This window comes from Heliangelus exortis, chromosome 15 (genome assembly GCF_036169615.1).
Source record: "Heliangelus exortis chromosome 15, bHelExo1.hap1, whole genome shotgun sequence".
Lineage (NCBI taxonomy): Eukaryota > Metazoa > Chordata > Aves > Apodiformes > Trochilidae > Heliangelus > Heliangelus exortis.
The window spans coordinates 16,912,504-16,939,137 of NC_092436.1; the positions used below are offsets into that span (position 1 = coordinate 16,912,504).

The window sequence follows — 26,634 nt, forward strand, 5'->3', positions numbered from 1 at the left end:
GCTTTCCATCTCCCAAGTCCTGACTCTTCTTTGGCTGTGCCAGCCAAGTGTTCAAAGTGTTCTTTGTAGCAACATCACCACGTGTAAACCTCCATCAGCCTTCCAGATGAAGTGCTATAAAGGTGAGACTGGAAGCCATCCTAAATTAAGCATAAAATAATTAATTCTGGCTGACCCAATGGCTTTAGTTTAGCAGTAAAAATATCTAAAGTTAAGGTGTTTTCTGTCCTGAATTAGCTATGCTTGTAAGAGAGCTTCTGGGAAACGTAGGCACAGTTTTGTAACCCAGGCAGATGTCACTCTTCAGGGAACACTGGAGAGTCCTGCCCTGCCAAGGTGCAAATCTATAAATCCTGTCCAACATCTTTAGTTCCAGTAGGGGAAAAAAAATAAATTACAAAGTAGGTTCCTCCCATGGAAGAAGCTACAGTGTACAAATTGAGACATCAGATGCAAATCTTCTTCAATCCTAAGGTGCCAAGTCCTGGCTGCTGCCACGGGAAGCTGTGAGGTGGAGCAGACTCCAAGGAGGTGGCTGGAACCAGGGTATCGAGTGTTGGGCTGCCTGACTGGAGCATTGCAATTGCTGCATGAAACAAAGAGCCGATAAAAATAGTGTATTTTCTTGCCATGCTTCATTTCCTTCTGGATAGTCTCAAAATGTCCCTGTTTGATTCTTTTCTTTGTATGACTTCAGTGAGTCATTGTGATCACTGTGCTCTGGCAGCATTTTGAAAAGCTCTGAAATACAGAATATTTCCCTGAAATTGACGAATGTTTTACATGGATGCAGCTAGGTTTCAGGTTGTCTGGCCATCTTCTTCCTGTTTCTTGAATTTTATATATACCTCCTTCCTGTAAGAGTTACTCAGCTTCTTTAAATAAATAACCCAATCCCTTTTGGAGAAGCAATCAGTCGCTCCTCCCCATGAGTGTTCATTTTTAGATAGTAATCAAATCATAGTCCTGCTACATACACAGATTATTCAGGACCAGCATCCCTGTCCTTTTCCCATGTCAATCTAAGCATCTGTTCAAAAAGATATTGTTCATTTTCTACTGGATACCAGGCAGCATGTAAGAGCATATTTACTTGAATAGATAATTTCCAGGGTTTGGCCATTGCCCCAAGCAGGTGTGTGAGACAGGTCCAGGTAAATGCTAAGCTGCATGGAGTTGGCAGAGTGAAGGGACTGATCACCCCTGCTAAGATGTTGGAAGCATTTTGCACATGGAGATAGGGTATGTACCACAAATAAGGACTGTTGAGCTGCACCTCCTGCCTTGCATTTTTTCCCAGGTGCACACACACCTGGATGGGTTTCCTCAGCTGTAGTTTAGTGCCACAGGGACATGATAGCCTTGGCCTCCCCCCCCAGGGTTGTCCTGATCTCCTATGCAAGCTCTGAAGGGAGATCTTGCATGCTGGCTTTGCTTGGCTGGGGTTGAAAAATACATTTGCCTTGGCCCTGCTTTTTTTTTTTTTTTTTTTTTTGCTATTGTAGAGTACAAAATAATTTCCCTTGTTTCAGTTGGACAAACTGCCTGTTGGGTGGTGCAGCTTGTGCCTCCTGCATTTGGATTTGGTGAGGGTGCCCTGAGTGAGTCTCTTGCAGAGCCCTCTGTCTGACAGCTCTTCCCTTAGCTCTGCAGAGCTGCTCACCAGGGGCATCTGGGGTCAGCTGTGTGCTGGTGACAAAGATGAATTGTTCACACAGCTGCTGCTGTCCAGACCTCCATCATGGAGGGACCATACGTTCACACAGGCTGTACATTCCTTCAGCATTAACACTGACCTGTCTCTGGGCTGAAAGGATCTTTCCATATCTGATACCAGCCAAGGCAGCTACAAGAGAACCAGAGAAAATGTCTTGGCCTTCAGCATCACCATCTTTTCTCTCTCAGTAGTTATGGTTACTAGCAGGATAGAAGCTGAGAGCAGGTTTCTGGAGCACTGTCTGCTTTACCTCTTTTATTTCCAGAACACTTATTATTTGGATAAACAAAGCTTGGATAAAGCTTTGGATATCTAGAGTTTGGTAGGTGGATACTTCATTGCATCAATCAGACTGGGGCAAGAAGTGTCAGCTAGACTTAAGAGGTAGGACTCTTGAGCAGGTTCCCTTTCTGGAACCTCTGTTTCAGTTTGCTTTTACATTTTTAAGCATCATTTCTTGGGTGTTGCAAGGGTTTTTGGACTTGAAGATCATGGTCTTCATGGGCAGTGTGGCTGGCAGCAGGTCTCTCTCTGAAGGGAAATTCTGATTCCTGCAGATGCCTGCACCAAAAGTGTGACTTTATCTGGTGTGAGGAAGGGCAAGCACCAGAGGACACCCATATTCTTCTTCATGAAGGGCAGAGGCACTGTTGTTATTGCAGTGGTTCCAAGACATGTCCCATCTGGGTCTCCTGAGCAGCTCATCCCAAATGGTTTCTTGTATCTCTCTCTGTTATCAGACCCATTGAGCTTATTTTGATTGCGACCCAAAGTTGCAGCCTCCCTCTCCAGAGGCAGGGTGGTAGCCTGGAGAACGTGCTGTGGGTCTGCCTCAGTCGCTGCTGATTTCCATCATCCCATGGGTGAATCAGCCTTCCTCTGTCTGATTCATTCTGTGCCATTGTGATACGTTTGACATCGCCATCGTTTCCATCTTCAGTGTGTTAGATAGTTTTTCTAACACTTTGTGACACTTTTAAATGAAGTGGGTAGAGAAAGTAGATTTTGGGAAATCAGGAGCATCTGGCGCTCACATGTTTTGTTCAACAACTTTGTGAAATTAATACCATCCTAAAGTAAGAAGAAAAATCACACATTGAACTTATAAGTTAATTAGTTCTAACTCTCAGGTGCTTGAAAACAAAGTTAGGATTGTCATGTCTGGCTGGCCACAGATGGTTTCTTTTCCCTGGCATGTTCCCAGGTCATTCTGCTGGAGCATAGTGCAGCAAGAATAGTGGAGCAAGGGCTTGAGATTGCTTTCTTCCCTCATCCAAAGAAGCTTTTTTTTGGTCATTTAGCTGACCAGTTAGTCAGCACAACATAAACTTTGATATCTCTTAGTGTGCATGGCATTTGCTCTGTTTAGAAAAACAAGGACCTGGAGTAAATTAGTCCAAGGCTCTGAAGAATACAAATGGAAGGAAATTCAGGAGAAGCATCAAGTAGCACTGTGTCCTCCTGTTCCCTGGCTAATTTAGCTCTTCCAACCATAACAGGAATTTTAAGGTACTATAACAATTGCCAGCAAGGTAGAGAGTAAAGCTTTAGGGAAAAAAAAAAGATAAATGCAAAATTAATCTTTAATTCTTTAGGGAAAAAAAAAAGATAAATGCAAAATTAATCTTTAATTTTGTATTTGCATGTTGTTTCTACTTCAGACTGTGTAAGATTAATCCTTTTTTGACCTTTTTTCTCAGGGTCTGGCAAGTAGCTTAGGAAACACTGCATCCAGTGTACTGAATGTCATCCTGTCTGAAATATTTAACAGCACAACTTGCTCTCAGAAAGCAACACGTTCTTAACACGACCTGTTAAAGGAAGGTGAAACCAACTCACCTGAATACTTGCCAAGAGTTTCTGCTCGTAATAAGTAACCGTAATAAACGTGGAAGCAGCTATGAGTTGGATGTGAGAGCAGCAGAATAAACATTTGTGTTTAAACACCAAGTTCCCCACAACTTACTAAGCTCGCTTTGTTTGCTGTTGAGTTCATTGGATAAACACATGGAAAGGAGTCCTTTCGTTAAGGGTAACTTTTTAAAACCCTGATGTGTTCTGCAGGTCATTAATGCTGCACTGGCTCTGGCTGCTAAACCCCAAAGCAAGCTGGCTCAGGAGAACATGGATCTCTTCAAAGAGCAGTGGGAGAAGCAAGTCCGTGTGCTGACGGATGCTGTGGATGACATCACTTCCATCGATGACTTCTTGGCCGTATCAGGTAACCAGGACTTCCATCTCAGGAATAATCCTTCCCATAACCAAGTTTATTCCTGGAAAGGGGTGGTTTCTACACGTTTTGTGGAGTCCTCTGGGGTTTTTGGAAGGGATGGTGTTGGTACGTGTCACCTGGCAAGTGTCATTTTCTGCAAAGTGAGGTGTGAAAACAGAGCAGGAGCTGTTGGTGGGTGGGGAAAGAGGTATTTTGGTAACATGCAAACAGTGATAATTCAGCTCAGCAGGTACCCTAGAATGCTGTCACTGTGCTTATGGTATGTGTGTTCATAAATGTATATATTTTCACGGCAGCAGACAGATCAGCTTGAACATTGCAGGAGGCACTTTGTGTCTCAAGATTTTGGGTTGCCCACTGGACTCCCAGTGAGCTGCCATGTACCTGCTGTTGTCAGACCAAGCCAGTAACCTAGAGCAAACGTGTTTGTGTTGAAGTTATGAACTAAACAAAAAAGAGAGTCCCCTCAGGCTCTCCTGTGTAAACAAAGCTGAATATCAGACCATGGTCGTATGAGGTAATTAAATAAAATTGTTCCTACAGAAAATGCTGCTGTGAATATTTTTAACTGTGGCAGCTTTAGTAAAGTTTTTAAAGTTTTTATAAAAGATGAAAAGATTGTAACACATTAATAATTCCATTAGGCAAAGTGCTTGCTAAAGAATCTGTTTTATCAATGTCATTGATAAAGATTCACTGTCAGTTGCTGGGACCTGCCAATGAGGGGGATGTTTTTCTTTCCACATCCTCCAGTCCTGCTCTAGTCAAAGGACATGGTGATAAAACCACCTGAATTGTGTCTGCAATAGTGTTCACAAATTGCCACTGCAAACTGAGGGTCTAATTTTCCTGATGTAAGCAGACTTGGGCATCTCAGGTGACCTAAAAACTCTGGTTGTAATGAGGGATTTCACAGGAAGATGCGTGGCATCAGAAATGCTAGGTGAACACACCTAGAAAATTTAGGTAACAGCTTTCAGGCCTAAATGAAAAGACCATATTTATTTTTAAATATTAATGCTAACATCCTAAGATAAAAAATAGGAATAAAACCAACCAAAAAAGCCCCAACCCCAAGTAATGATTCTGTGGTGAGTCACCTCTGTTATTGTGCGTGTTGTATTGTGATTCTCTGGGTTCTGAATTCAGATTTCTTTGCAATGAGTTAGCATAAACTTCTGAGGCAGTTGAGCATCCTCATTCTTTGTATCTGTCTGTCTGCTCAGCCTTGCAGCCGTGGTTGAAATTGCCCAGCTGCCAGGAGCCTATTTCTGGGGAAATATATTTAGAGAGAATTGCTTGCTGAAGTTCGTGGCTCTGCTTTGAGTTTGCCTACAAGAGTAAAAAACATTTCAAAGAGAAAAAGCTGTTAGTCTGTGAAAAAGCAGCCTGTATAAAGCTGCCTTGTGCTGGTTCCCCAAGAGGGGTGGCTCAGAATGGGTTGAGCCACTGCAAGTTAGTGGGCTCCATCCTTGTGGAGGTCGTTTGAGGGGACTGGGTATGGTGTTGGCCCTTTGCTGAGTTGCTCTGAAGAGTTTCAAGGGCTTGACAGTAAGGGACAGTGACAGCTTTTGTGGGGCAGTGACAGGCTGACTCAGGAGAGAGCTCACCTCAAATGCATGTTTACCACCAAAATGATGCCACAGCAGTGCCATAGTCTGAGACTACTTAAGATGCTGCAATTATTTGTATGTGCTGGCATATCAGAGAGATGTTAGAATAATATTAAAGCAACAGATATTGCTTTCAATATTATTTTTTTAGAACGTTGATTAATGTTTTTCCATATAAATGCCACAACTCTGATTCTCTGCTGAAAGTCTAAACATCTTTTTGGATGAAATTGTGAAGGGTTATTAGGATGTTTGTGCCTAGTAGGATTTGTATCAGCTCCTAGCAGGGATGTAAGTAGAATTAAAGAGTGTTCTTGTGGGTCTGTGTGTGTTTGTGGATATATATATATATATATATATGTGTGTGTGTGTGTGTGTGTGTGTGTGTGTGTGTGTGTTAGTGTATGTATCTAATAAAAACATCACATTTCTGCTGTGTGTTGTGCTGTCCAGCATGAAGTGCAGGCTTCATTGTTCAGCTTGTGCTGAAGACTTGTATTAATTATGCACAGGTAAAGGCTTGATGAAAGAGATGTTGGGGTTAGAGAATAGCAGAGTATCTCACAAACATACGGACACTGAAATGGAGAGTGTTGCAGATGAGCTTGTGAGTGACAACATTTTATGAAGGGCATAGCACAGGAAGGGCCCTGCTGAGCTAGGACAACTGTCTGGTGGTGGGTAATTGTCAGTCCATGGGAGATTAATGAAAGAACAGTCCTGTAGACTGAAGACCTTTTCTATACACTCCCAGCCAGGACAGACTTGCAGCTCAGGGAGCTCCAGCATCAGAGGTGCTCTACCTACTGAGCAGTCCTTGACAGCTTCTTCTCATTTAAGCTTGTGTTAGTTTCTCTTTTGACTATTATAAACCTCTGGCATCTCCTGTGCAAAATTCACAGCTTCACTCTGCTCTGTGTGAAGGACCTCCTTGTTATTCCAGTACTGCCTATTTGCTTCATTTGATGCCCCTAGTTGTAGTAGAAGGTGGGTCAAGAGGTTTTTTTCCCCTGTTCTTTTTCTTGTAAGTGTACAGACTTCTGTCATACACTTAGTCAGTCATCTCTTGCTTGACTGCAGAGTCTTTGCCTGTTTCATTATTCCTCATTTCAAAGCTCTTCTTCTGTACTTTCTGTAATTCTTATCCCTCTTGTCAGTGCTTTCCCTAAGCATTCTGAGTGTGTTTGTGTGCCCACTGTCTCTGTTCTTTAGAGCAGTTGCTGATAGCACCATGTAATTGTCAAATTCAATGCTCTGAAATTACCCAGATCTCCTTTGAAATCCTCTGAAAAAATAATTCCATTTGCTCCTTTCTGTTCCTCTGCTGCTGACAGAGGTTTAGGCAGGAGACTGCCCATCACAGACAAGCTATTTTGTCTTAAGAGCCTCCAGATGGATGTTGCTTGGGCCCGGTGATTGTCCTCCTTCAGGACAAGATGAACACTGTACTTGTGAGTGTGTGAACACTTGAGTATTTGTTCTATAACCATGTCTGCTGACACTGCTGCTTGACCTGGTTCTTCCAGACTCCCTTGTCAAGAGGTGATCCAGTGTAGAAATTGTTTGGAGATCTTCCACCGTTGACACAACAGAGAAGCAGAGTTATATTTTTGCATCTCTGGCTTTATGTCCTTACTGATTCTCTGAGGTTTTCATCTCCTGTCACCCCCAGACTCCCTTGCAGGCATCTTGGGGTGTTTGGAAAACAATTCCTTAATCCCTTCTAAAGGAGAGGTGGCTGAAGGTGGAAGCTGGGGATGGATTGAGGCTTGACACTTGTGGTGGGGGCTTTGAATTCTGTTAGCTGTTCATATTTTCTTGTTTACACTAAAAATAATTTCTATTGGAAAAGCATCATTCCTCTTCCCCCATTGCCAAACCACACCTTTTTTTTTCCCTATGGGAAAAAATGGATGAGATGTGTTTGCTGTTGCCTGTGTTACTTTCTGTGTTGTGTTCTATTGCTGGAAGGTTTTTCTCCAGCTCAGCAGCAGGGAGGCTGTTAGCTTTGATACAGGACAGCGTGATCACAGCCCTGAAGGTACTGGTGAACCCACCTGCACATCAGCATTTCTTGGGCTCTGCCACTCTGGCCTCAGCAGATGGCATTTTGTGCCAGGCACTTGTGGTCCGTGTGCCTGTAGGACAGGTAGCGGTGTGTGTATGTACAAGCACCCAGAACAGTGTCAAATCTGATTTGTTACTGTCCAACTGGAGAGGATAAATGGAGTGGATGCACCTGACAGTCCCAGTCTGCCCCATGAGGGATTATCTTTCCATAGAAGCACCTTCCTGGCAACTTTGCATCTGCAAGAGGCATTAAATGATCAGCAAGCGTTTAAATGTTCCATCCTTGTTTTGTCCATGGCTTTTATTAAAGTTCACATGATCCAAAGAGGCTTTTAAATTGTCTGTGGCTTAATTTATTCATTAAGGAATTCAAGCAATAAACAGCCTGTGTTTTGGCCTGACGCCGATGCTTTTCTTTGACTGCTGCAACCTGCAGGGCTGTCTGTCTCTTCCTTTCAACACCGAAACTCGGTGCTTCTCGCTGAAGCTCTTGTACCTTGGCTGCCTGCTCACTGACTTGTCAAATCACTAATGAACCTGAGCTTCTCTCTCTTGGGGCCACATTCTGCCCTCAGCTGAACTTGTTCAAGCTGAGTTACTTCAGAGGTGTTTCACAAGTGTATTTTTTTGCCCAGGCTGCTTACAGAAGTTTCACAATATTGAACCTGGCTTTGTTAATTTTATGTAAATTAAGTGCAGCTCTTCCAGCAGCAATCTTTTCAACCCCTTTATACAATTCCTCTATCAGTCACTTCAATGGGCTGCTTGTCTCTACAAACTCTTGCAAAATGGCTCTTTTACTACCTGTAGAGGGAATAAAAGCCACTTCAGTGGTATGGATTGGCAGTGTAGCACAATGAAGTCAATGGTAAGTAACGCTGGAAACCATTTTAAGTGACAGAGCAGAAATGTTTCCAAGTTGGTTTCTAAGCAAGCTGCCCAAATGATGATGTTGGATGCCAGTGTCAAAGTGCTGGCACTGACAAATTAAAGAGGTTTCTAACAGAGTTTGGAAGACCTTTTGGATATTTTTCCCAAAATGAGGATCCCAACCTTTTTAGCCATCTTCAGTCATCTCTAGAAGGTTTTTAATCACTGTGGCCCTCCTGAACTTGATAAATGGGGGGAAATACATCTATTTAAAACCAAAAACATGTATTCTAGAAGTAAATTGCAAGCATAGGTCTTGGTTTTCTCTATTTTCTTAAGAGGCAATGAGTCCTTTGTAGCTTGGCACACTTTGTGCATAAATCACCATGCGTGTTATGTGCCTTAAGTTTCAGTGGTGGCCTAAGAGTTGAGTTTTCTCTGATGGTGTGTGTGTGTGGTTGTACGAAAACAGTGTAGGGAGCCAGGAATGTTCAACAGGTGCCCTGACTGTTCAAAGACAGAGCAGATTAGGTGTGGCACTGGGGAGGGTGCCTCATCACCCCATGCATGTGGAATGATGGGGGAGTGGCTTCTAAATATTGGAATAAGGGCTTTGACAGTTCAGGGGAGGAATATGGAAAGAAACACACTGGGGAAGAATTCATCTGAATTCAGCTTTTCTGTTGGGTAGAATTGAGTACTGATGGGAGGCAAGAAGTAGTTTGGATGCCAAGAGGTGAACAGGATGGTTCTTTGACACTTGGTTTGGAAGGGCAGCTGGTTGCTGATCACAGAAAGCCTAAAAGTCAGTGCTTTACAGCATCTCCCTGGAGGTTTTTATAGAGCAACTGAGACATTGCAGTTCCAGTGACTGCAGCAGAAAGAAGATACTAATATCTAAAACCTTCTTCTTTTACCACCAGAGAATCATATTTTGGAAGATGTAAACAAATGTGTCATTGCTCTCCAAGAAAAAGATGTTGATGGTTTAGACCGCACAGCTGGTGCCATTCGAGGACGTGCTGCCAGAGTCATTCATGTTGTCACTTCAGAAATGGATAACTACGAACCTGGAGTCTACACTGAGAAGGTGTTGGAAGCCACAAAGTTACTGTCCAACACAGGTAAGAGTTGGTTACTCCCAAAATTCCTGAATCCATTGTCCTTGCAAGCGTACAGATCACCCAGTACTGGTGTACCTGGGAAATCTATTAAAGGCTCTATTTACATACTGTAATGAAAATTAGCAGGAGTTATATGCTGAGCTGTTGCAAAATGAGAAATGTGATTTTGCTCTGTTGATTGGCTTTAAAACTCGTCAGTGCACAAGGTCTCCCTGAATGTGTTTGCTGTCACCAGCTGAGCTGGAGAAAGCTGCCACACCAGAAACTGAGTCCCAAACTGTGAGTCAGGGCTTGGAAGTGATGCTGATTATCCAGTACCAGGCTCTGGCAGTGTTCAGGATCCAGAAAAGGAGGTTTCTGCCCAGTCAGATAAATTTTCTGTAATCACTTAAGGTCTGTTTTGTTAAAATAGTTTTCTAACTTGCTAAAGAAACATTGCAGGTTGTAGTGACCCATTCCTAAAGAGGGAATCGGGGTGTTGGCTGTGAGCTGGTTGCTAACATCCATATGGGGCAAGAAATGATTCTGCTGGAGCGAGTGCTGTGTCAACTCTTAGTTGTTTTTTTTGCTTTAATTACAACTTTGCTGAAGAATCAGGGGTGACACTGAAGAAACAGACTGTAAATAGATGGTTGTGTGATGTTCTTCCTGGGGTGCAGTGAGTCACTGAAGTACAGCAGTGCAACCTGCCCTTTTCCACTGCCTTAAACTTGTGCTTTGTGGTGGTAATACTGGGGTTTTTTTCCCCACAAAAGATAGGTACATATCTAAAGAATATTAAACAAGTGCTTAATATTTTATCCCATAATTTCTAACTGCTTCCCCAGGTGTTTTTCCCTTTTTTGCTAGCAGGCTGTGATAGATCTTTCATTGTCTGAGGGGAAAACAACCAACCCAGACAGCAGAAGAATAAACAGAAGCTGAAGTGGATGTGAGACTCAAGCTACAGCTGGGGTGTAACAAATGTTTTGCATTTAAATGAAACCACTGCCCAGTTTTCAGAGCTGGTTAAGGACACCCCCACACAGGTCTTTTGTGGCAGTATGTAGCAGAAAACGGCACCGGGGTGGACACTGACAGTTATTTTGTGTTCCTCACTCAGTTATGCCACGGTTTACTGAGCAAGTAGAAGCTGCAGTGGAGGCGCTGAGCTCAGACCCTGCTCAGCCGATGGACGAGAACGAGTTCATCGACGCGTCCCGCCTGGTGTACGACGGCATACGGGACATCAGGAAAGCTGTGCTGATGATCCGGGTGAGCAGCAAGGCCTTGCTCCAACAGTTTGCTGCTTCCCTGCTCCCTCTGCCCCCTCCCTTCCCTCCAGCTGGAACCCACGGGTTTGATTACGAGCAGCCAGCGTGAGATTTCCCTTTAGCTCCTGTTAGCGTTCCGGAGCTTGGAAGTGGCTGAGCAGTCCGTGGAGTACATCAGAAGTATTTTTTTCTTCAAATTCATTAAGCAGATCTGAGCATCACTGAGAAGCCAGAATTGTGATGCTAAATACCCTTCAAGCAGCTTTTGTAACATCATGTTAATGCCTTGCTCGTTAATGTGCTAAAATCAGTGACCTTTGATTTCATGACAGCAAGTGGGTTCTTAACTACAGACGCCTTTTGATGGTTTGAGAGCTCAGAAATAAAAGCTGATGGCTCTTCATTAAGTAAATTTTGAGAATTAATGCTGGTTAGTCAAAAACAGGTTGAGGTGAGTTCAGTCTGTAGTCCCTAGAGCATGTAATTTGTTAATTGGCTAACCTGGGTAAACAGGGACAGGGTCATAGAGGCTTTGTTTTTCCAATGCTTTCTTTGTGAGTGGCATCTGGAAGTCCTAATTTCTGGCAGGTCAGGCAGCATTAGTCTGGAAGGAGGTGTGTGGGGAAGGTGTGGAGGATTCCTGCAGTTGACTGGAAGGACACAGAGAAGAAAGCTCTGGTTGAGGCTGACCTCTGGGCTTGTCTTTTGAATCTTAGTGTGGTAAAACCAGGCAGGAGCCAATCACAGCAAAAAACACACATAAGGGTTTTATAGAATCATAGAATGGTTGGGGCTGGAGGGGACCTTAAAGATCATCCAGTTCCAACTCCTTTGCATGGGCAGGGACGTGTTCCACTAGACAAGGTTGCTTAAGGCTCCAATCTTGCTTTCAACACTGCCAGGGAGGGGGCAGCCACAACTTCCTTGGGCAGCCTCTTCCAGTGTCTCACCAGCCTCACATTAAAGAATTTCTTCCTAATGTCCAATCTAAATCTCACCTCTTCAAGTTTTAACCCGTTTCCCTTGTCCTCTCCCTACGCCCCTGTGTCCAAAGCCCTCCCCCAGCTTTCTTGTAGCCCCTTCAGATATTGGGAGGTTGCTCTGAGCTCACCTGGGAGCCTCCTCTTCTCCAGGCTGAACAACCCCAATCCCTCAGCCTGGCTTCCCAGGGAGCTGCTCAGCCCTCTGAGCATTTCAGGGGCTCTGCTCTGGATGTGTTCCAGGAGCTCTGTGTCCTTCTGATGTTGGGGACTCCAGAACTGGACCCAGCACTGCAGGTGGGGTCTGAGCAGAGCAGAGCAGAGCAGAGGGGGATTCTCCCCCTTCCTTGACCGCTCTCTGTGCTTCTGCTGATGCCCCCAGGACCCGGTTGGTTTCTGAGCTGCAACTGCACATTAATGGTTCATGTTGGTTGACCACCTCCCCCAAGTCCTTCTCCTCAGGGCTGTCCTTTATTCCTCTGTCTGTTGTTTTGGGTTTTTTTTCCTTTCCTTGTTACCTCTCTGCCTTGAATGTAAATGCCTTGCAAAGAAACTTCATCTTTCAGAATTCTAACCATGGCAGATGTGTTTTGGTGGTGAGTCAATAGGGATGTTCAGCCACAGAATCTATGTGATGATGGTAACCATTGCAATAGTATCTTCCACATCTGCTGCCTAAAGCAAAGAACTAAATGGCAGATCAGAAGAAAAGCTGACAAGCACATACATACTTTCCACACAGTTTTGGGGTTTTTTTTCCTAAACTTAAGCTTGGGATTTATAGCCAAGCAATGTTAGGTGAAGGTATCAGTGCTTTCCTGCTATGCAGATAAACTGATTTGCTTCAGCTCTCACTGAAGCCCTTGTTCAGGGCAGGAAAGCATGACTACCAGTTCCACGTCATCAGTATTTAGCTGAGCTGGCAGTGCCAGGGCTCCCGATGGTGTCACTGATGTCAGGGCTGCAGCAGCTCCCTGGGGACGTGTTGGTGACTTAGCAAAAAGTTGGAAGTGTGAGGATTTGCTGTCCAAAGGGCTGTCGGGTATAGAATGTCTTCAGGATAAGCTTCTCCAGTGCATTAACTCAAACTGGAACCAGAGTGGGAATGCTGTAAAGCTTGGCTGGGGCAGATGAGCTGATGTGCTTGAAACTTGGCCTGGGGCCACTTGTTCTTCACAGAGACCAGAAGGAAAAGTCACTCAAACACCTAAAATTCTTGTGTGTTGATGCAGGGTATTTTCCCAACTAGTATCTCATTCAGTCTGTAGGCTGTTGAAGTAAAGCTCTTTCCTCCCTGATCCCAGGCACCTCACCCTCCAGAGAAGTTTTTGACCTTGATGCCAGGCTGAAAGGCACAATTACACTGTGTGTACCTCAGGTTGTTTAGGCTTGGGGATGGATGGGCAGAGAAGAGGACTTGAGAATTGTAAACCATTTTTAAAGATACAGCATAACTGTTTTCTTTTTTTCCTTTTTTTCTTTTTTAATTTTTAACATACTGATGCACTGAGGTACTTGTTAATAAATGTCCTTATGCTGAATTTAAGGATTAAGTCTGTTCTTCAAGGTGTGGAGAGGAGATTATGGCTAAAATACTCTAGGTCTTGGTAGTCACCTTTGCTTTTTGGCAACATTTTTGCATATCCATCTTTATTTTAACTGGATCACAAGTGTGTAAAATTCAAATCATAGAAAAGGAATCTGAAGAGCAAGAATTTATTTGCATCTTATCTCTTAATTTTATTGAATTTATCAGCGGATTCCTTTGTTGATCCAGCTCTGCAAAATTGTCATGAAGTGCCACTCCAGGCAAAGATGTAGTAGTTTGACAAACATACTGTTTAAACTTGATAAGCTTTATATAAAGTTTGCCAGCTCTAGACTGGCAGTAGCAAGAAATAAATCCCAGGCAAGCAGGAACTAGGTCAGATGTGTTTTGCCTCCAGCATAAAAGCTGGCCCCTACATGCTACAAAATTTCAGATTTTCCTGGGGGATAGGAATAAATTCCGATACATTTTATCTGTTGTTAATTTAGTCAGTGCTTTGATTCATAATTGTTCTAAAGAGGATGTCTGTGGGTTTGAACCAGGCCTTTAAGCTGTGTGTAATTTTAGCTTCAGAATTTCAAGTGAAGCTTTTACATTGAACTGAGTTGCAAAAGAGACTGTTCTGTTTGTTACAACTTCTTTTCCCCCTGTGTTTCAAATGCTGAGTGCATTAGTGTCCTAACAAATGGCAGATGTTTAGTTACTGGTGTGTAATTTTGGGGGGATCCCCATGGTGTTTAACATGAGCAGCCAAGCATCTATAATCACACATGTTCACAAGCTGCATAAAGCCCCCGTATTTACCTTTTTGTTGAAAACATTGAATAATTTTTACCTATTTCCATTCTCTTTGCAATGAGAAGCAATATTCCTGTTGATTTTTTTAGAGCCATGAAATCTGTTGTTTGTCTCTGACTGAATTCTTCTTTCTTCAGACTCCTGAAGAGTTGGATGATTCTGACTTTGAGACTGAGGATTTTGATGTCCGAAGCAGAACAAGTATTCAGACTGAAGATGATCAGCTCATTGCTGGACAGAGTGCAAGGGTAAGGAAGGAATCTGAGTATTCCAAAACTGTCATCCACCTTCAAGAAACAGCTCAACTTGCTTTGAAAATTCAGGTTGAATTTGTGGGTGTGGCAGCTGGATCAGAAATCTGGCACGTTTTTCCTTTCTTGTGAAAAGGAGGTTAAGTGAAATGAAGCCCCCATTGGTCTGATGGACATCAGAAATGTCTGTGTTTTATTTTGAATGTTCTGAAAGATCAGAGTCCTTTGGATACTAATGAACTACTTTATACCTTGACATTCCAGAGGTTGTAGCTGCAGCCTCTTAATTAAGCAGGTGAGCTCCTGCAGGGAGGTACAGGGCAAATCATTCCATTGCAGTTATGTTGTATTCAACACAGAAATACTAAGTGTGTGGGAAGGAAATTGATAACTCTGCAGTTCAGGCATTTTTTACAAAATGTCTTCTTACATCCCTGTTGCTGTGTGTTTGGGTTCTGAGCATTTAATCAAGACAATGTCAAGAGGACCTCAAAAATTAAATCATTTAAGTAATAGCATTTCCTCTGCCTGTTAAAAGTGAAAGCATGGCTAGGCAGTATGTAATCATTAGTAGGTGAAAACTTAAAATTGGTCCACTGAAGGAAAAACAGGCCTTATCTGTTATTTTTATTTGAAGTGTCCCCTTGTGGATCAATAACAATTTACTCTTGGGAAAGTGCCATGGAAGATTTTTGGGGGAAGGCTCTTTTAGCCTGAAACCAGGCAAGAAGTAGCTGGTCCTTATTTATCAAACTTCTGCCATGTTGGCTTTGGAATTCTCCTGAGAGTATTTTTGATGCTCTCCTTCCTTTTGCACTCTCTATTCCTGTATCCCTCTCTCCGCTTTTATTTAAATGAAGACAGATCTAATTTACCTTGCAGGTGACTTTTTTTTTGCTGAAGGCTCCTGGAGGCATGAACAGTGCTAGTATTTATGAAGACCAGGCCATTGAGTCTCAGACAGGCTGTAAAGCTGGTCTAATAGATCTGATTCAGGAGTAAGCACAGAATCTTTATGGGCTCTTTCCTCAGGATGCATGTTTCATCTGGCTTTTTGTGGGGAAGAGTCTCGCAGTATTTCTTCTGTGCATTGCTGAACACTGGAAGGTACCCAAGTGGAACATGCTTTTAAAACCCTTAAATTTTGTAAAAAAAAAAGCAAATCCACCTTCTTTGTGCAATTTTCCTTTGATGGTTGGTAACACCTGGCAAACTTCTTCAGTGTCTAATGAACTTACCATGCAAGTGTCCATGTTTCAGATGTCAGCCTGTCTTTCTGGGCACTCTTTCTTAAGCAGGAGCATAGAATTTGGTTCAAAAGTAAAGGAAACAGTTAATTCTGTTGGTGGAATGTTTCAAAAAGCTTTCTACAAGCAGTGGTGTAAAGCTAAGTGAGGAAACTCTCTCTTTCAGGCTATCATGGCTCAGCTCCCTCAAGAGCAGAAGGCCAAGATTGCTGAGCAAGTCGCAAGCTTCCAGGAAGAAAAGAGTAAATTGGATGCTGAAGTATCAAAATGGGATGACAGTGGTAATGATATAATTGTTCTGGCCAAACAAATGTGTATGATTATGATGGAAATGACAGACTTCACCAGGTGAGTCTTTTTAATTTGTACACACACCTTCTCTCAGAACTGGCTGGGATGCTGATCTTTCAATGAAACATTTTGCAAGTGCTCTTAAGAGTCTTGCTACTTACAATTTCCTTTAAGTGTTACACTACTAAAGCCTGCATATTAACTCAGAAGATGCATTACTGTGCAGTGACTGGGTGCTAATAACTGTTGAAATTGATTCATAGATGCACAGCAGTTATTGCCTGTCTGTCTTTCTTAAGGGTGATTTTTGTCCCAAGGAATATACATATATATATATATATATATGCACATATATATATATAATTTGTTCGGTTCCTTACAACATTAAATTCTATGGGCTTCTTGATATTGCTGTACTGCAGAAATAGTTCCTGGTACAGTTATTCGCAAAAGAGAGAGAGAGATTTTAATGCCTTTTGAAATTCATTTACCAGCTTTTATACAACACCATTTCTTTCAGCGTGATGTTCCATTCCATGAGAATTGCAAATCTGTCTTCTCAAATGTTCTCTCTTATCATCATTAGGTTGCTTGAAACACTAAAATTTTTAAGATGTTTTTATTCCTAGATTTAACCTAAATATGGAGAGGGGGTGGAAAGGGGAAACTGCCTTGAAAATGTAGGGGCTGTAATGGTTACAACCTGCCTGTTTCTGTGCAACCTTATTCTTGCAGTTTGGATGAGGGATCGCTTCCAGTACTGTATGGAACAGAATGAGTAAAGGAATATAGAGTTCACTCTTCTGCTTTGCTGGTGCTAACAGGTAGACTCTGTTCTGTTTTGCAGAGGTAAAGGTCCACTGAAAAATACATCAGATGTGATCAGTGCAGCCAAAAAGATCGCAGAGGCTGGGTCAAGAATGGACAAACTGGGACGGACTATTGCTGACCACGTGAGTCACAGTTCATTTTCATAAGCCTCCAGCACAAACAAACAAAAGGAGATCTTGTAGTGCTGCAAACATGATGAACAGGGGAAAAAAAAAGTGTTTTGAGCTTTTTGAAACTGATTTTCTAGATTGGCTGCTGGAAAATTCTAGACTTTTCTCTTGAGCTGCTCTTCTGCCATCCTGAGCAGTGTAAGCAGCTAAACCTCTCCAGCAGTAACACCAGCAGCTCCTTGGCTTAAACCAAGCACCTGCCACGTTAAGGTAGCAATGTGCCAGCACTGCCTCGTGCCACACAGTATCTAGGGCAGTTTCTCCAACTGAACAGGACTGAGACTGAATTTGTGTCACTTCTGTCATGCTCAGAACACACCCAGCACTTGCCAAAGCAGTGACGTGACTGTGTAGGCAACACCATAATAACTGCACATGGCCTGTTGCACAACCTCTAATATTATTTTTGAGACAGCTTTTTAATATTCACAATTTTCAAATACCCTGTAGACTGAATGGCAAGGTTGTCAAAACTCTCTAGTGTTGTTTTCCTGGTCTAGTCAGAGTTGATGAAGACCTTGAGCAAGGCACTCGGTGACCCAAGTATTTTCTATGCTGTCCCAGGCTGTCATGTGTGGTGTTGTGCTATATTTACAAAGAAGATAAAAGAATTCTATAGGATTGAATGAGTATGGACCAGCTTGGGGGTTTATGCAATGCATCTGCCTGTCCTAGGCCACTTCAGAAACTGGGCTGGGCCAATCAAAAGCACCTTTGCTCCCATCCCACACCCAAATTGCAAAGAAACATCAGCATTAATAATAATATTCTGCCTTCAAGAAAGGCCCTGAAATGCAGGTAGGTTAAGTCTGAGGTCATGGACTGAATTTTATTTTGGGCAGCTGGCTTTTGCTTTACAGTCCTTCTCGGAATGTAAATTCATAATGCAAGGTTTTAAATAAAACCCTGTGGAAGTAACTCTTTGTAATGCAGATTGCTCTTTAAATGGTGCAGCCAGGGGATGCTGGCTTCACCCCTAATTTATTAATGATGCAGTGAGAAATGTGCGATGGAGAGAGAAAGTTGAAAAGTGTTTTTTGAAATGGGTCTCCTTGCTATAGCATTTTGACAACTATTTTTCTGGAAGAATCAGGTGTGCTGCTGCCTTAGGTAAATGAAGCAAGGAGCAGTTTCTGTTATAGATCTCAGGGGATCTTGGGCTGAAGGTTTACAATAGTTGTTTGGGGTTTTTTTTTATTCACATGTTTTATGCAAACTTGATACACACTTTTCTGCACTGAGCCATTTCAAAATACAGAAGAAAACTAAATGGCTCCTTTTAGTAGAAGGAAGGTCCTTAAAAATGTAAAAGATGAAGCACATGTTTGAAGAGAAATACGAGCTGGACTGTACAGTTAGTCATTTTGACAAGAATAGAGGTGATTTTTTTTAATCTGACTCTGTACTCTACTAATACTTTCAGCTTGCATATTTCATAGGATGTGCTTACATGCTCTTTAGAAACTTGTAGTGATCTGTTAATGCAGGAGTTGCAGACAGAGGCTGTTCAGTGCAACCATGTGGCAGAGCACTAATGCCTAACAGGGGCTTTTATTAAATGGATGGGTTTGGGTGTCCTGTTCCCTGGGTGTGCCCTGTGACATTGGGAGAATCATGACCCTTCGTGTTAGTGTGTCAGGAACTCCTCACTCAGGCAGTTTTACAGCACATTTCTTTTGAAACCACCAAAGCTGTTATCCAAGGTATTTCACGTCTGTTGAAAAGCATCTAGCCATCAGCTGGGGGATTTTCCAAAGGGATCCCATCTTCTACTCGGAGCATCAAGCTGCTTGTTTTGAATTAGGGAATATGAACAAGTTCTGAGCACAGCACAAAGGAAAATGATTTGCAGCTCGACAATGATTCTCCATATTACCATTTTGTTCTCCAGTGTTGAAACACTTAGAAAGCCAAAGAAAAATTCTGTTGCTTTTCCTCTGCTGGTGGTGGTGGGAGGTTGTGTCAGTATCTGATCATTACCTTGAAAGGAGCTGGAGGGAGGTGCAGGGATTGCCCAGGAAAAGGCTCCAGCAGTCTCTTGCTGTCAAAGCTGGTCCATGTGCTGGGGAAGCTGGTCCAAGGATGTTCTCCAGGCAGTGGGTGACAGCTGTCCTGGGTGATGTCTGTGGCATGCAGTGCCCCATGCCTGTCCTGCCATGTGAGCTGCTTCCTCTCAATGCCTGGTTTCAGCTTCAGAGTTGTGCCCAGCTGTTCCACCAGGCTGGTGGGGACATTTTCTTGTGAATGGTTGTTACAGCAGTGTTCACACCCTGAACTGGAGATACAGTGGGAGGAAGGAAAGTCCCTGGGGTTGCTTACTTACAGCTACCAGACACATGGGGATGGGGTTGTGTGCTTATCTTCTTCAGCACACTTGGTGGGAGAGCTCTTCTGGCCTGCTCTGCCCCTTTCCTTTGCAAAAAGAAAGGAAAAGATGATTCTGCTGCTCTGCAGGCTCAGATGGGGCTGAGGAAGGGAATGTGCCTGTGCATTTGCTCTGCCTGGGATGGATCCTAGGTTTGATTTGGAGCAGCCAGCTTAGCTTTTGCCAACAGCCACCACAAAGCCTGCAGCAGCATTTCATCTGGGGGGACTGGGGAGGTGGGGTGTCCCCCCACATGTTTGTTTTTGTCTGCACTGCAGCAATCTGCTGTGACCGTGTTGTGGGAATCCTCCCAAGCCAGCTCTGCAGACGGGGGCTTTTGGTGGCTGTTGTAGGTTAATACAATAATGCAATCTCTCTTAATCGGTGTTAAAATTGTTGCCTTTTGGGTTTTTTGGTTTTTATCCCAGCGTTCCTGCGTAGGAGAAGCCGTGGCTCATCCAGGCATCCGCAGTGCCTTTTGTTGATGTTCTTTTTCATCTTGTGTTACATCTCTCTTCGAACATCATCTGTCTTGGAGCTGAATTCTCTGATCTGCTCACAGAAATAGCATACACACCATAGGATGTGGTTTTCCAACTCATGTCAGATTGATAGATGCAACCAAATAACAATTCCTATTCCCCTGCTTCCCCCACTGATGTTTTGCTGCCTCCTCCACCCATTGGTAAACATGTGGCAGGCTCTTTCCTTGAGTGTCTTTCCTTAAAGGCTTTCCATAAACTCGCAGCCCATAAAGCACCTTGAATTGTTCAGCAGGTCCTCCTGACATGCCCTATTGTGCATTTGTCAACATTCAATTCAATCTGCTGCTGTGCTGCTCGTTGCCTTTGTCAGATGAGCTGTTTGGGAGATGGAGAGCGTTTTCCAAAATGGTAATTTCAGCTTTTCATTAGCTCTTTGGCCGGTGCTATTTGTGGACTTTCTCTAAAACATCTTGTACTGCTGACTAATATTGATTAGCTTAAAAAATTAACCTGCAAGCTTTGCTGCTTTGTTATTCACGGGTTTCACTTCACTGATGGAAGTAACGTGCCTGCCTTAGAGTTGCAGATACTTTGGGTGTTTCGTTACCTTCCCTGGAACTAAGAAGGTGATTTCTGGTAGTTTACAGACTGTCTCAGTTGCCCATCCAGGTATCCTTAGCCTGTGCTCCACAGCCTGATGTACTTGTCCCAGCTTGCGAAAAATCCTGTTGTAGAGGGTGTTCTGGTGCAGTCTCCTTTCATGCCTTTTATCTACAGGGAGGCTTTGGCTCCTGCTTCCATCTTGTAGCTTAAGAGAGAAGGTCTGCCATGAGAATTAGGGCTCAGACCCCACTGCTGACACCAGGGGATTTTTACCTTTCTCTGAAAGGAGAGGAGAGGCTGTGTGGCTGTAAGCAATAAACCTGAGCTTCAGTGAAGCTTTAAGTTGTAAATCAGTGCCATGTTTAAAAGGTTATCCTTCCAAGCATACCAGGTCTATTATGAATCTCCATTTGAGGCCCTGTTGTACAGGATCAGGGTAGGAGATGAGGTGGGATTTTCCTGCAAATGGGTGTGTGGAGAAGAGCTCTCCCAGACTGTGCAATCTCAGCAGGGTCTGGTCAGTGGACAGAGCGAGCAGGAGCTGGGTGAAGAGAAGCTGATGCTGCTTAAAGCAAGACTCTTCTTGTCACAGCTAACACATGAGGCCCCTTTTGGTTTCTGGGGAGTTCTGGGGGCTTGGCTGGAGGCAGTGGGTGCCTGGCTTCTCTGGGACAAGTGGCTGGTTGGTCAGGCACCCTGCTTGGGGGGAGCTGAGAGCAGTGTGTCCAGCTGGCCACAGGTTCAGTGAAGCTGTGGGGTCAGGGAGAGCATCTGGATTTTGTGGATGAGTGTGTGTGTGTGTGTGTACAGGGTGCTGGAAAGCCTGCATTTAGAGATCAGGGGCTGTTTGCCACTCCCTGGGGCTGGAGCTATAAGGAGCTTCTGGGTGGGATGCAGCCATCTAGGAAGGAGCAGAGTCTGCCTTTGGTCTGGCTTTGGTCTACCAGAATGTGACCTGTTAGATCATAATACCCCCTGCATCCCTATTGTGATAGCTTCTGCCATCATTTAAATATCCAGGCTGCTTTAAAACCTGTCCTCTTGGGCACTGTTGGCAGCATGGCCAGTGACATCTGGGTCAGAGCTGGCCAGTGGCCCCAGGCTGCACCCAGTCCAGGAGATGTTTGCTGCCCCGTGCTGGGGTGCAGGCAGCCCTCAGTGCCCTGCTTGTGCTGCTGGCTTTATTCATCAGCAGGCTGATGGCAAAGGGTTTGTGGAGCTCAGTACAGCTGGAGTGTGCCAGTAGGTGTGAGATGGACCATTACTCCTTGGAGAAGCCATGCTGGCCACCTTGCTCCCTGCTGTTTCTAAAGAGACTGCAGGCCCAGCGTGGGCAGTCAAAGGCTTCCCGTAGATTTTTTGTCTTATGCTTGCAGCTCCCATTTTGGACTGTGACTGCCCCTCAGCAGGGCTCCTCTTGTTTTGAAATCCAGCATGAGGCTGGTTCATTAATCATCTCCTTGCTCAGCTCTGCAAAGCAGGGGATGGCCCTTGGTTTCTGCCCAAGCAAACAGCTCTCTGAACTGCACTGCAGTCTCCAGTACCTACCTAAGCTTTCAATTGCAAAGCTGAAAAAGTTACTTTTATCTTACAGATGAGTGCTTCAGCAAGCACTTCAAAAATTTTATTTCATGCCTGGTGAGGAATTTAGTTTCCACACTGCTAAGAAATGGGAGCAGAAGTCAGGAAAATATCTATTTTGTTGGATATAATTGAGTAACTGTCAGATTTGTAATTTCCTATCTTAAAATGGTTAAGGCTGGGAATTGAGGCTGAGTTTTCTAACATCTGCTAGGTGCAACTGGAGATCTTGAATGTCAAATCATTGCTGCTGTGTCCTGTACAGTGTCCAGGAAGGACCTTTTGTGGTTAACAAGCCTGCTCTAGAAAGGTTGGGTAGCCTGTCTCTTCTTCCTCCTCCTCCTCCTCCTCCACACAGGGAACTCAAGGGCAGCTGTGCAGCTGAAAGGATCCCAACCATTTTGTCCCCTGTGTTCTGATCACCCACTGTTTATTGCTTCAGGGATTTTTAATGTATTTAGTGATGCCCATGGATTGCTCAGTTGTCTTTTGACAGCCAAAGCTCAACAGAAAAGGGGAGCGATCTCCAGAGCACATTTGCTGTTACCAAATGGAGTTGTCTGCTTTGTCCCTACACGATTTCTGTTCCAGGTTTCATGCTTGCAAAGTAAAACTTCACCTTTGTTTTTTTTCCAGTGCCCTGACTCTGCCTGCAAGCAGGACCTCCTGGCCTACCTGCAGCGCATCGCTCTCTATTGCCACCAGCTCAACATCTGCAGCAAAGTGAAGGCTGAAGTGCAGAACCTCGGAGGGGAGCTGGTTGTGTCTGGGGTATGTAGGAGCTGTGCATGTCCAGCTCATGCTGGTCTTCTCCCAGGGTTAATGGTTACTCTAAGATAAGCTTTTATGTTATATAGACAGGAGATTGCAGAGCATTCAGAATTTTAATGTTGTTCTTGGAGGAAGTGTTGTTTGAAAAGGGGAAAAGACAGACCTTGATTTTCCTTACCCAGCCACATTTGTAGACTGATCCACTTTACCTTTGTGTCATCTATTGGTTTTTCCAGCCTGTTTTTCACTCTAAGTGAAGTTAAGTCACTTTAAACAGCATAGGTAAACCTACTCCATGTCTCAGCAGAGCCTTGGAATATGTGGAGATCCTGCAGTGCTCCAGAGATGTTAATATTTCAAGCTAGCTGTGCCCTGAGGAGTGCAGGGTTTTAGTGGCTGCTCTGGTTTATGACAGCTGAAAGCTGTGGTAGGCCAGCCTGCTCCCTTCTCCCAGCCATCACTTATCAAATAACTTTTTCAGTGTAGTTCATGAAGTGCTTTCTCCTAAGAGGAATCTACATGGCAGATATTTTGGGGCAGGGAAGTGGAACTAAACTCTTAATTTCTTTGGCATATTCTTCCTTGCCCTAGACTCGTGTGCTTAATTGCTGATGCTTTTGCCCACCCTTGTCATGACTGAGGTGGGAGGTTTGAAGAAGGGAGAGAAAGGGCTGATAGTCCAGTGTTATCATCTGAATCCTTAAAAGCAAATGGAAAAAAAAAATTTAGCATCTTCTGCCATTTATATATTTCAAATGCTTAAACTGGTTAGCACCCAACAAGTTGGAACAAGTGCCTTGGGCAGAGCAGCATCAGAGGAAGGTCCACAGAAGCAGTGGTGGTGATGGATCACTCTTGCCCAAGCTCAGCAGCTTTGCAGGGTGGGTTGGGCTCCTCTGCTGCCCCTCCTGCTGCTGCCAGCCCCATGTGCTCCCATTTCCAGCAGAGTGGAGCAGAGTGATGAGATGGGATGGAATGTGTGTTGCTGCACATCTCTGTTGCATGCCTGATGTCCTGGTAGCTGGAAGGCTGAAGGCATCGTGCTGTCAAGTAGTAGATGTGTCATTATGCAATAATATGTACTCCAGGGTTTTACTGCAATTTTTCAGTGTCTTCAGAATCTACATACCCTTCTGCCATAAATTAGTTACATGGACAGGCTGGCAGCTGTAGTCCTAATCTCCTGCTTTTATCTGTTCTCCATGAGTCTGTCCACTGGGGCTAAATCCTGCCAGCAGTGGTGTTAAGCTGCTATCACATTATCAGATGAAGACCTCTGCCAGTCAGGGGCTTCACCTGTCTAAAAGCAGAACTGTCTTCAACATCCTCCCCCACCCATATCCTGCCAAAATTTTGTGACAGCAGAGCTTATAACTGAGGCCCTAGGAGCTTGCACCCTGAGCAATCTGACAACTCATTTGGAAAAATGCCTCCATGCTTCCATTGCATTGAATGATTTTTCCTGCTGTGAAGATTCATGGAAAATAGTGGAAGGCAAAAAAAGTGTTTTCCAGTGTGATGACTGAGGCAAGGAAAGCAGATGACACTGGGTTGCTGGAGGGGGCAGATCTGCTCTGCCATTGTGGTACTAAAATCACAGAGTGATGGAGAGGAAGTTACCAGCACCATAAGAAGAGCAACCAACCTCCTGCTCCATTGATTCTGCTGCTAGGTTAGGCAATGGCTTCAAGGTTTTTTCCTAAAACCTTCCCTAGATGTCTACAGCACTGGAATTTAAGTGGGTAGAGGCAGCTGAGCTTGGCAGAGATGCAGAACTCCTGCCCAAGACAGGAAGCCTGCCCAGACCATTGGCTCTCAGTAGCCAGAGGTCCCACCTGGAGCAGGACTGACCCAGAGAAGTGAGGTCCCAGCTGAGGTCACCCCAGGGATCCTCCCCTCTCTCTTCCACCCCGTCCTGTTTGTGGCTTTTCATCTCTGCCACTTGCTAAGTGTGTTTCCTTTTCTGATTTTCATGCTCTTGTAAATCAGGAACCACCTGGGGAAGGGCTCAGGCCTGGCTGAAGCAGCAGTTGCATTCCTTCATTTCCAGTGCAACTTAATATTCTGAACCAGTTTAAATATTTATTATCAGTGATTTAAGGTATTACCACAGCTTTATTAATTTCATTAGAGAATAAGTGACTGTTAAAGCTTAGTCACAAAAGCAAACAGCAGCATACAAACATTTCCCATTGCTATTAATATGGAAAAGGCACAGATTGCACTTTTTTTTTTTTTTTGGTGGCTCACGTCAGGCAACCCCTTAGTGTGCTGAGAGAAAAAAAATACCACCTTGAATTTGGAACCTCAGATTCCAGAAGGAAAGCCAAATAAACCAATTTTTGAGTACTTTTCCTCCTTGGGCATCTCATATTCTCTGTGTTTGTGTGGGTTTTATGGTGTATAACACATTTTGTGGTTTGGCAGGTGGACAGTGCCATGTCCCTTATCCAAGCAGCCAAGAACCTGATGAACGCGGTGGTGCAGACCGTGAAGGCTTCCTATGTGGCATCCACCAAGTACCAGAAGTCCCAGGGCATGGCTTCACTCAACCTTCCTGCTGTCTCATGGAAGATGAAGGCTCCGGAGAAGAAGCCCCTGGTCAAGAGGGAGAAACAAGATGAAACCCAAACAAAAATCAAGAGAGCATCTCAGAAGAAACATGTGAACCCAGTGCAGGCTCTCAGCGAGTTCAAGGCGATGGAGAGTATTTAAAGAGAGGTCTCTGTCTTGGTTATTTTATTTTTTTTTTTCCTCTAGCCCACTACTGCTATTTCCAGAACTCTACTTTTAATATTCTAAGGATATTTTCAAAAGTTTACTATGCCTCAAAATGTATTTACTTAATATAATTTTGATAACTTTGTTTAGATTACATGGGGAAATACTCAAATTTATAAATCCTATCAGAATAGCTTCAGCCTGCAGACGTGTGTTAATTTAGCTTGCTTTTAGATTTCAGGGGTGTACTTCTAGCAGAAAATTATTTTGTATAATCTTGCTTTAAATAAAATACTCTAATAACCAAAGAGGATTTTAAAGTAACACTAACAGTTAACACTAATAGTTGAAACGTGCTACTCAGAGACTGCAATTTTTCTTCGTGCTCAGGAGAGTAAAATTAGATCTTTTCACTCAAAAAAAATTAATTAGGGTCTTCCATGTGTTAGTGTGTTCCTGCTGTCGGGGTGGAGTGAAAAAAAGCTCTGTATGCTCAAAGGAGAATGAAAATTCAGCAGGTGCTCACTGTGCTGCTGGGACTACGTGACCACAGCTGGAGAACATCTGGAAAACCTCTCTTCCCCGGGCAAGTTTTGCTGGAGGTGCAGGATGATGTGGTGCTGTTTTTCCTGGGATGCCTTAACAGCTGGGGTGGTTTCCAGGTGTGCCTGGTGGATGGAGCACCCATGGGTGCCCTTTTCCCTCCCCTGTTCTTTTCAGGGGGGGGTTTCACACTCATCTCTGCTGGGGGAGAACCCGGAGTGAAGTCGGAACAACGTAGAAAGCGTGGAGGCGTCTGGTAACTTCTGTGTGACACCGGATGGGAATTTTAATGCCTGGTTACAAATTACTAATGTATTTTGCTGCGGGACACTAATAAAGTTGCTTTTACCAGCCGGTGTATTGTGGTGCTGTGAATGGAGCGGGCTCTCAGCCCGCCCCTGCTCCCTCTCCCTGGCATTCAGATGCAAATGGCCTTTGTACTCATTCCTCATAATTGCTCTGCATCCTGCCTTGGGCTTCCAGAGGCACCCAGCAAATCGTGTTTGCTCAGGCTGCAATTTAGACTATACATTATTTGTGATAACTATAGCTACAAGGTATAATTTCA

The 26,634-nt window shown here is 43.9% G+C and overlaps 1 protein-coding gene across 3 annotated transcripts in view; it reads left to right on the top strand.

The window, feature by feature from the left end:
* CTNNA1 (catenin alpha 1) overlaps positions 1-26,417 on the top strand; it is a 113,098-nt gene extending 86,681 nt beyond the window's left edge. For all 3 annotated transcript variants that reach the window (XM_071759284.1, XM_071759286.1, XM_071759285.1), the window contains exons 11-18: positions 3,782-3,938; positions 9,427-9,627; positions 10,730-10,881; positions 14,345-14,455; positions 15,872-16,053; positions 16,844-16,949; positions 22,668-22,802; positions 25,230-26,417. In XM_071759284.1, the coding sequence (XP_071615385.1) occupies positions 3,782-3,938; positions 9,427-9,627; positions 10,730-10,881; positions 14,345-14,455; positions 15,872-16,053; positions 16,844-16,949; positions 22,668-22,802; positions 25,230-25,517 (1,332 nt within the window). In that variant the 3' untranslated portion in view covers positions 25,518-26,417. The remainder of the gene's footprint in view (positions 1-3,781; positions 3,939-9,426; positions 9,628-10,729; positions 10,882-14,344; positions 14,456-15,871; positions 16,054-16,843; positions 16,950-22,667; positions 22,803-25,229) is intronic.
* The last annotated feature ends 217 nt before the right edge of the window (positions 26,418-26,634 follow it).